Genomic DNA, 10,372 nt, shown 5'->3' on the forward strand with positions numbered 1-10,372 from the left:
TGGCCAATTTTTTTATTTAGCAAAACTGCAATGGAAACACTTTTTTTGCATCACACAGGTCACATGATCAACAACAGGATGTTGCCACTGTCGCAAAACACAAAGAGACAACAGGAACTAGTTGGAGGATGACGGTGCGCTAAGTTTTTTAATGACTTATTGCATGAACAAATTTATTCACTTGTGATTTCAATTGTGTTTCTTCTTTTATGGAAACACTGCAATTACAAAATGTAATTTTTTTCGACAAGTATAGACATAATGGGAATGTCCAGCCATCATAATGTTGGGTTTCTGGAGCAAAACGTTCAAACTGACCTCAAAATAAAAGCCAAAGACTTTGTGAAGATGCTGCTGAAGCTGGTAAGAATGAAAGAAACCTGTCCTATACAGACTTGGGCTGGAGTCCCGCTCAGCGAGGAAGAAGCCAAAAGAAACCTAAAAGCCAGATTTCAGTTTGCAGATGCACACAATGACAAATACCTTCATTTTTGGAGACATGTCATTCGGTTGGACAAAACTAAAGTGTAACTGTTTGGACATAATAACCATCATTGCATCTGGAGGACAAACTGGGATGCTTGTAACATCAGCTCAGAATGGTTTTACCCCAAACCTAACAGTTAACAGTTCAAGGACAACAAAATTTATAATTGGGCATGATATCAATCTTGTAGAGAATTTGTACACCTGTTCTGTCGAGAGGAATGGAGCAGAACTCCAGCAAACTATGAGAAGACGGCAATCCTACCAATAACTGAGGAAATGTGGTCAAAACTTCTGATTTTGACCACATTATTAAATAAATCTGTCATTTTTTCCCTTTTATTGTTGTTTAGCAAATAGAAATAATTTTGGTAATTTTAACTGATCAAAAACAAGAGAAGTTTGGTCTGATTTAACTTCAGATAGTAAGAAAAAAAAGAAAAACATATTCAAACTTTCTCATACTCATTCTCCTTTCTCTTTAATTCATTCAAAACTAAAACCGAATAACTATTTTTGGATTCTTTAATTTTGCCAACTCAGGATGATTATTTCTTCCCATTTACAGCAGTGATTTATTCATGTGCTGGACTTCAGCATTTATTACAGCTTTAAACTGTTGGGCAATGACCCTGTGAGTCAGCATTTGTATGACACTATCTCCCTCCTGAAAAAAGGTTGGCAAGCTCAGAATCAAGTCTCCTGATGTTGCAACATTTAGGCCATTACAGAGCATGCAGGAAACTGACTAAGCGTGGCCATTTCCTAGCTGAAAACGATTTGAAGGACTTCAGCAAAAGCCAATGAGTTAATGATCCACCTAAAGATCTTTGGAGCAGAAGGGATGCCTATCATCACCAGGCATCTGCTCTATTAAAACGTCAAAAAGAGAAACTTGGGAGCATTTTGAGAGGCTACGACTGGAGAAATAATCAAAATATGCCTGTTGGTGGTTTAAAGAAGAGCGGCAAAAACAAATGAAGTGGATTAGCAGAGCTTGCCAACAAGTGATGGTGTCATCCAGGAGATGCAATGTGATATATTTAAAAGTTAACATGCCACCAAGACTCTTTGATGATATTTTAATGTTAAAGTATTTCTGAATTGAATGAATATTGCATAAATACAAGCGGTTAGTGAAGATGAATCGATTACTTGAAATAATCGTCAACTAATTAAGTAATCGATTAATCGTCAACCAGAGTATAAAGACTCAAAACTGTACAAAAATATATACACTTAAGATAAAAAAGCAACTTCTTTCTCTGTAAATATGTTCCAGCTTAACCTGTTTCAAATTCTGTAAATAAATACGAGCAGGGCAGAAAAAATTAATCAAATTAATTGTGATTAATCGATTATCAGTCAACTAAGTTTGTAAACAACTAATTGTTAAATGGAGTGTACAGGCAAAAAAAGATAATTAGCTAATTACAGGGCAGTATTTAATGCAAAACTGTATAAAAAAAAGCTTTTTGCATCAAACATAAACCCTCCCAGAACTCCTCAAGTGACATAGTTCAAGCCCTGGTCCAATTTCTGTAAAAAATAAAATAAAATCTATTAGGCAATGCTTTGTTATTGCCTTTTTGGTTATAAAAAGTTTATTTTCTTATTTAGAAAAGGAATTTACTTACTTATTTCTAATATTGTGTTAAAATGATCTTAAACACCAAATGAAAAATCTGCAGCATGAGCAAATTATTAATCCGATTAATCGATTCATCTTCTGAATAATCAATAAAACATATGCAGAGCAGTAATTAGCTCAAACCTTTACAAAAAATATATGTAACATGTATAACATATTTGTCTGTAAATATGTTTTAGCTAAATCTTAAGTAGCATAATTTTAACTTCACCTGGTTCAAATTTACTAAATGAATGTGGCGTTATTTTACTTAATTACATACTTAGTTTCTTGTTTCAAAAATAAATTGTTTATTTGTATTTTTAATGTATTCCTAATATTATACTAAGCTTAGGTGGAATGAGCAAATGTTTTATCCGATTAATCGTATGGTTAATCGATTAATCGCTTGAATGATAGCAATAATTGTTACATTCAGCTCTAAATACAAGTGTTTTTAAAGTATCTAGTAGTGTAGACACGGCATAANCCATCAAATGGCCTCGTTCTAAAGTGAAATTTGGAGACTTTTCCTCCCAGAGGTTTTCAGGCAGTTAGGGAGTCTGTTGAATCATATAATTACTCATATTAGGAAAAATTACCACCTAATTCCCACACTGACTCAGCACTGCAGGTAAAAATCTCATAGCAACATAGTAAAGTCTTTCACATGAAATTCACTGAAAGAATCTCTCTCTAGACTCAAAACCTGAATTAGTTGGGATATAAAGTGACTCTGGTGAAATATTCCATCAGCAATCTTACATTCCAGGAAATGTTTTACCTCTAAAGGCCAAAGGAACATCCCAACTTCCAAAAAATACCAAGCATCTGTGATCTAATTTCTACTGCAAATATCTCACGACACTTAAAATAAGGCAAAAATAACTCACTTATTATTATCAGCAAGATAGGAGCTTGTTTTAAGTAAGTAATTCTTTAAAATTGATGGAAAAGTATTACTTCTGCTGGCACCGTTACCTAGCAACGCCAGCCAAGCCCAGCCCGTCACCTAGCAACGCCAGCCAAGCCCAGCCCGTCACCTAGCAACGCCAGCCAAGCCCAGCACGTCACCTAGCAACGCCAGCCAAGCCCAGCACGTCACCTAGCAACCCAGTTTGAGTTCCACTGGCAGATTATTTCATTTATAACATGTCAATGCAACAGCACTTTTTTTAAAATCAATATTAAATAATTTTTTACTTAAAACAAGCTCCTATATCTTGCCTAAATGTTATTTGTAAGTGAGTACATTTGAAATAAGATAAAACTAAGATATTTGCCCCAGAAACTAGACCAAACATACTTGGTAAGATTTAGTGTTTTTGCAGTGCAGAAACAGCATGAAAAACAGTGAATGAATCTCCTTACCTCTTTCCCAGACAGGTAGTAGGCAGACAGCAGACCTCCAACAAACCTGATGTTCACCTCAAACACAGAAACTTCTGCATTCTGCACCAAAGAAAAGAAAAACAAACGCATATGATGCAGAAAACTTATATTCCTGCTAGTTATAGTGACTGTCATGTAAACTTGTTAGCCCAAAACTAAAGGTCATAATATATCCCCCAACTTTGTTTCATCATCTGAACCAAAACCAAAAGGGAACTCCAGCTCTGCCAGGGAGAGGGTTGGTTTATATTGTTGCACTGATCGACTTTACAGAGCTGCTGGCATGGCTGCTGCTTCTGAAACGGCTTAAATGCAACAATAAATCACAGCTCTGCTGATTTTTAAAAGCAGGCACAAATTAAACAAGACAGCTGATTTCTTGCTGCCACAACCAACACCGCTACCCTGGACTGTTAGTTTCTGAACATCGCTCCCAGGGGCGTCCCGGAAAACGAGTCAAAGTGGAGGGAATAACTTCTGACTCTCTGATGAACATGGGATTCTGGGAAATGTTTATTATTTCTGGCTGGAAGGAGTTAGCCTATTCAATTACTTTTTAAAATTAATAATAAAACTCTTATTGCCTGAAATGTAATAACAGCATTTCTTTAAGCTTGATGCATCTGCAGCTAAAAAAAAAAAAATACTGTATACAAATTTGTTGATAATTTAATAACCGGACAGCAAAAAGTGTTTACTAGTATTGTTTTTATATGTAATCTGAATCAGGTGAAACTAAAAATGCCACTTGTGGAGCTCTGGATAGAACTTATTTACAGATAAAGTTGATTTTTCATCTTAAATGAAAAATTGTTTTGAACAGTTTTGGCTTTATTACTGCTCTGAGTATGTTATTCTTTCAGCAAATGGCCTTTATTGACTCCAGTTAACAATTAATTGATTACTAAATTATTTTATAAATCAATTAATCGCAATTAATCCGATTAATCGTTTTAGAGAGATATAAAAACCACATTAAATGGTAAGAGCCTGTGCTTGTGTAGCACTTCATCAAGTTCAGAGGACTCCAAAGCACTTTCCTCTACAATCAGTCAGAGTGGTAGGATACTTCATAACATAAGAGGCTAAAGATAGTTTAAAATGCCAACTCCATTATTCTTGTCTGTTTCAAGTAAAAACTCAGTTTTAACGTCTTTTCTTAATAAGGATAAACAAGAATCCTCTGCTTCCTACTATAATCTGCAGATTATTTTTAAGAAAAAAAAGAGATTGTGCCATGGTAAATTTATTGCCATGTGTTAAACAGCACTAATACATCCTCCAACTCTTCAGCTGCTCAAAATGACAGAGATTAAGTGAACAATATCTACAAAATAACAATGCCCATCTTTCTAGACAATAATAGTGCATCCCAAAATAACAGTTGTCATAGTATTTGTCACTGCGGCAGAAAATTGAGTTTTTCTGAACAGATTCCTGAGTCAGATGAAGATGTTGAGCTTGACTGACAGCTCTCATAAGCCGCTGCTGCCAAACTGAGATACGACAATAGGTTGTCCTGTGGGAAAAACAAATGGAAAATATCTCCAGTCATTTTTCTGAAAGCCGGAACCGCTGAATGACGCGGCTGACAGTTTGGTTAATTTCTGCTGATTTAAACTCACAGATGGAACCAGAAGTTTACATACACAGAATAAATGCATCTTTTTTTCCTCACTACCTGAAGTTAAAAACAAAACCAAACTTCTCTTGTTTTAGCACATTTACAATTACCAAAATTATTTAGATTTACTAAATTCTGAAATAATTAGAGCAAGAATATGTCAGAGATTGATCTGTAGATGTTTCCAGCCCAATTTGACATTTTGAAAATAAATTTGCTTAATGGAAAATGGCAATTTTGTAAAAAAACAAAAACAAAATAGTTTTGTTGATAAAACGTTTTGGCACAAGGATATGAAGAGGATTTTGGCCAATTTTTTTATTTAGCAAAACTGCAATGGAAACACTTTTTTTGCATCACACAGGTCACATGATCAACAACAGGATGTTGCCACTGTCGCAAAACACAAAGAGACAACAGGAACTAGTTGGAGGATGACGGTGCGCTAAGTTTTTTAATGACTTATTGCATGAACAAATTTATTCACTTGTGAATTCAATTGTGTTTCTTCTTTTATGGAAACACTGCAATTACAAAATGTAATTTTTTTCGACAAGTATAGACATAATGGGAATGTCCAGCCATCATAATGTTGGGTTTCTGGAGCAAAACGTTCAAACTGACCTCAAAATAAAAGCCAAAGACTTTGTGAAGATGCTGCTGAAGCTGGTAAGAATGAAAGAAACCTGTCCTATACAGACTTGGGCTGGAGTCCCGCTCAGCGAGGAAGAAGCCAAAAGAAACCTAAAAGCCAGATTTCAGTTTGCAGATGCACACAATGACAAATACCTTCATTTTTGGAGACATGTCATTCGGTTGGACAAAACTAAAGTGTAACTGTTTGGACATAATAACCATCATTGCATCTGGAGGACAAACTGGGATGCTTGTAACATCAGCTCAGAATGGTTTTACCCCAAACCTAACAGTTAACAGTTCAAGGACAACAAAATTTATAATTGGGCATGATATCAATCTTGTAGAGAATTTGTACACCTGTTCTGTCGAGAGGAATGGAGCAGAACTCCAGCAAACTATGAGAAGACGGCAATCCTACCAATAACTGAGGAAATGTGGTCAAAACTTCTGATTTTGACCACATTATTAAATAAATCTGTCATTTTTTCCCTTTTATTGTTGTTTAGCAAATAGAAATAATTTTGGTAATTTTAACTGATCAAAAACAAGAGAAGTTTGGTCTGATTTAACTTCAGATAGTAAGAAAAAAAAGAAAAACATATTCAAACTTTCTCATACTCATTCTCCTTTCTCTTTAATTCATTCAAAACTAAAACCGAATAACTATTTTTGGATTCTTTAATTTTGCCAACTCAGGATGATTATTTCTTCCCATTTACAGCAGTGATTTATTCATGTGCTGGACTTCAGCATTTATTACAGCTTTAAACTGTTGGGCAATGACCCTGTGAGTCAGCATTTGTATGACACTATCTCCCTCCTGAAAAAAGGTTGGCAAGCTCAGAATCAAGTCTCCTGATGTTGCAACATTTAGGCCATTACAGAGCATGCAGGAAACTGACTAAGCGTGGCCATTTCCTAGCTGAAAACGATTTGAAGGACTTCAGCAAAAGCCAATGAGTTAATGATCCACCTAAAGATCTTTGGAGCAGAAGGGATGCCTATCATCACCAGGCATCTGCTCTATTAAAACGTCAAAAAGAGAAACTTGGGAGCATTTTGAGAGGCTACGACTGGAGAAATAATCAAAATATGCCTGTTGGTGGTTTAAAGAAGAGCGGCAAAAACAAATGAAGTGGATTAGCAGAGCTTGCCAACAAGTGATGGTGTCATCCAGGAGATGCAATGTGATATATTTAAAAGTTAACATGCCACCAAGACTCTTTGATGATATTTTAATGTTAAAGTATTTCTGAATTGAATGAATATTGCATAAATACAAGCGGTTAGTGAAGATGAATCGATTACTTGAAATAATCGTCAACTAATTAAGTAATCGATTAATCGTCAACCAGAGTATAAAGACTCAAAACTGTACAAAAATATATACACTTAAGATAAAAAAGCAACTTCTTTCTCTGTAAATATGTTCCAGCTTAACCTGTTTCAAATTCTGTAAATAAATACGAGCAGGGCAGAAAAAATTAATCAAATTAATTGTGATTAATCGATTATCAGTCAACTAAGTTTGTAAACAACTAATTGTTAAATGGAGTGTACAGGCAAAAAAAGATAATTAGCTAATTACAGGGCAGTATTTAATGCAAAACTGTATAAAAAAAAGCTTTTTGCATCAAACATAAACCCTCCCAGAACTCCTCAAGTGACATAGTTCAAGCCCTGGTCCAATTTCTGTAAAAAATAAAATAAAATCTATTAGGCAATGCTTTGTTATTGCCTTTTTGGTTATAAAAAGTTTATTTTCTTATTTAGAAAAGGAATTTACTTACTTATTTCTAATATTGTGTTAAAATGATCTTAAACACCAAATGAAAAATCTGCAGCATGAGCAAATTATTAATCCGATTAATCGATTCATCTTCTGAATAATCAATAAAACATATGCAGAGCAGTAATTAGCTCAAACCTTTACAAAAAATATATGTAACATGTATAACATATTTGTCTGTAAATATGTTTTAGCTAAATCTTAAGTAGCATAATTTTAACTTCACCTGGATCAAATTTACTAAATGAATTTGGCGGTATTTAACTTCATTACATACTTAGTTTCTTGTTTCAAAAATAAATTGTTTATTTGTATTTTTAATGTATTCCTAATATTATACTAAGCTTAGGTGGAATGAGCAAATGTTTTATCCGATTAATCGTATGGTTAATCGATTAATCGCTTGAATGATAGCAATAATTGTTACATTCAGCTCTAAATACAAGTGTTTTTAAAGTATCTAGTAGTGTAGACACGGCATAACTAAGTCATTAACAACATTGTCATATCCCAGTTCTCATATTCACAATCCTCTCTATCCTCCAGGAACTAGTAGCATGCTGGATCCTCTAAATTGTCTCTACAAACTGTCGTGAGCCGTACTTCTCTGGGTTTTTCTACTCCTGCAGGAAATAAGGAGTTTACGCCAGGAAACAATTGGCTCTCTGCTGATATAATCCAGCTTGACTGACAGGCCAACAACTGCCACACACTGGAATCAGGAAGGATTATGCAAAAGAGCAGCAACAGCAAAAAAAAAAATAAAAAATAATAAAATAAGAGATGTGGCTTCATTTTACAAGGACATGAAGAAAAACGTCTCGCATTCAGAGCATGAACACTTTTTCTTTAGATGGAAGACTAAACAAAGACGGGCTGATTCCCTGTCAGTTGTGGCTGTTACAGCTGATTTTTCAGTTATATTTGGTTGGTTTAGATGAATCTGGTTACGACACCGATCCACAGACAGTCATAACTACGCTAAAGCAAAGCTAAAATGGTTTTCTGCCTCCTCTTAATGAGAGGCTCTTAATCATAATGAGGATGGCTCGAGAATAAAGGGAAACATCAAAGGAGAAGAGGGCAAATTGCCTGCGCTGTACCGACGTTCATATCTTCAGGAACACAAGCTGCTGAGCTCATTAGTCAACACAGAGTAAAAAATATACAGTCCTATTTCACCTAAAGAAACTTTAACTAACTCCTTTTTCAGTAGCATAAAGAAAACTCAGATTTATTGCTGGAGGTTTTAACTTTTAAAGATCCTCTTATGATGATTTGATTAGGATTTTATTGACAACAATAAGGAGAAATGAAGGAGAACTAAATGTATGTGTTGTTTTGACCATTTTAAGCCAGAGTTTCATCAGAAACATGATAACTCTTGATCAGAATGTTTAATTTAATAAACCAAAGCAGATATTTCTTTAGAAACAATGAAAAAGCTTCAGAATTCAAAGTTTTTTGTTCTTTAAAAAGAAAAGCACTTGAATTATTTAATGTTCTACTAAACCACAGCACTTTTTTATGTTTTTGAAAGTAAATATGAAACTCTTTGATTATTGATTAGTTGTTATTTTATTAACTTACCACATTGAAGTCCAGGTTTTTCTCCACCCAATCTGTGGCAGTTTCAAACTCCTCAAACATTTCCATGATGTAGAGCGTATCCAGAGCGTCCACTATTGTTGCACCTTTTATACTTCCTGGAAGAAACAAAAAAAAAAAAACACATTTCAATTAGAGATGAAACGATTAATCAGAAAAATCATGATTAATTGATTGTTGAAATAACCGTCAACTAATTTAGTTATCGATTAATCATTAACTGGAGTAAACAGACTCAAAAAAGGGATATTTACTGAAAACAACACAGTCAGAGCAGTAATTAATATAAAATTGGACAAAAATATATACATTTCATATTTATGGTGAAAAGAAATTGCATAATTTGTACAAATGATAAAGTATAAACTCAAGGAATGCTATGTTGTTGCATTTTAGGAAATAACATATTTTGATGCATTTGTAATATTGTATAAACAGACTTAAACAAAAATCTGTAAAATGTGCCACTTTTCAATATTCTGATTAATCAAATAATTGCCAGAATATTTGATTAATCACTAACAAAAATAATCTTTAGTTGTAGCTCTCATTTAAATAAAGTTTTTGCAGGTTTTTATGTCATAAATATATATTTAGTTTGCCGTCTATTCAGCAGCATCAGAAATAGATTTAACGAAGACATAAACAGATTTCTGAGCTGTTGGAAGCTTTATCCGAGTCCAGATGTTGGCCTCAAATTTACCGCAAAGTTCTGAAAAAGCCGTTAAAGTTATAGAGGTAGAGTAAATTATTAAACAGGCAGATGGTGAGCGGTACCGACGATCCGATGAAACGTAAAAACTTCTGTTCATCTGCAGTGATTAATATAGCAGAAGGCAGGACATATAGATCATCATTTCAATGCACTCATTACTCCAAAATCAGAAACAAATGTGGGTTTGGGTCGGCGCCAAGCAGCTCAATAAGTCATGAAACATGCAGAGCTTTTAGTTCTGAACATAAAACCCAACATGGAGAAACCATCTGACCAATTAAAGGGAGGAAGCAACGCAAAGAAAGACATACAACAGGAAGTAGAGCTACAGAGGACAAAGGAAGAAGAAAAACTGATATTTAGGTAAAAAAGTTTAATACACAATTTAACAAAGGATCCAAGAGTTCCTGTTGATCCATGTTGGGTTCACATTTTAGAAATTAATGTTTACTGGGAGGGAGGGAGAGAGGGAGGGGGGAGGAAGGAAGG

General features: G+C 34.4%; 1 protein-coding gene across 1 annotated transcript in view; it reads right to left on the minus strand.

Annotated features, from left to right (window-relative positions):
• Positions 1–605: 605 nt before the first annotated feature.
• LOC106959811 (mannosyl-oligosaccharide 1,2-alpha-mannosidase IA-like) overlaps positions 606–10,372 on the minus strand; it is a 68,777-nt gene continuing 59,010 nt past the window's right edge. The window contains exons 3-5 of the mRNA XM_015052592.1: positions 9,151–9,266; positions 3,457–3,568; positions 606–616 (exon numbers count right to left, since the gene is read on the minus strand). Of these exons, the coding sequence (XP_014908078.1) occupies positions 606–616; positions 3,457–3,568; positions 9,151–9,266 (239 nt within the window). The remainder of the gene's footprint in view (positions 617–3,456; positions 3,569–9,150; positions 9,267–10,372) is intronic.

The sequence above is a fragment of the Poecilia latipinna genome, unplaced genomic scaffold, assembly GCF_001443285.1.
Source record: "Poecilia latipinna isolate Pla-1442-1.1 unplaced genomic scaffold, P_latipinna-1.0 Scaffold1121, whole genome shotgun sequence".
Taxonomy (NCBI): domain Eukaryota; kingdom Metazoa; phylum Chordata; class Actinopteri; order Cyprinodontiformes; family Poeciliidae; genus Poecilia; species Poecilia latipinna.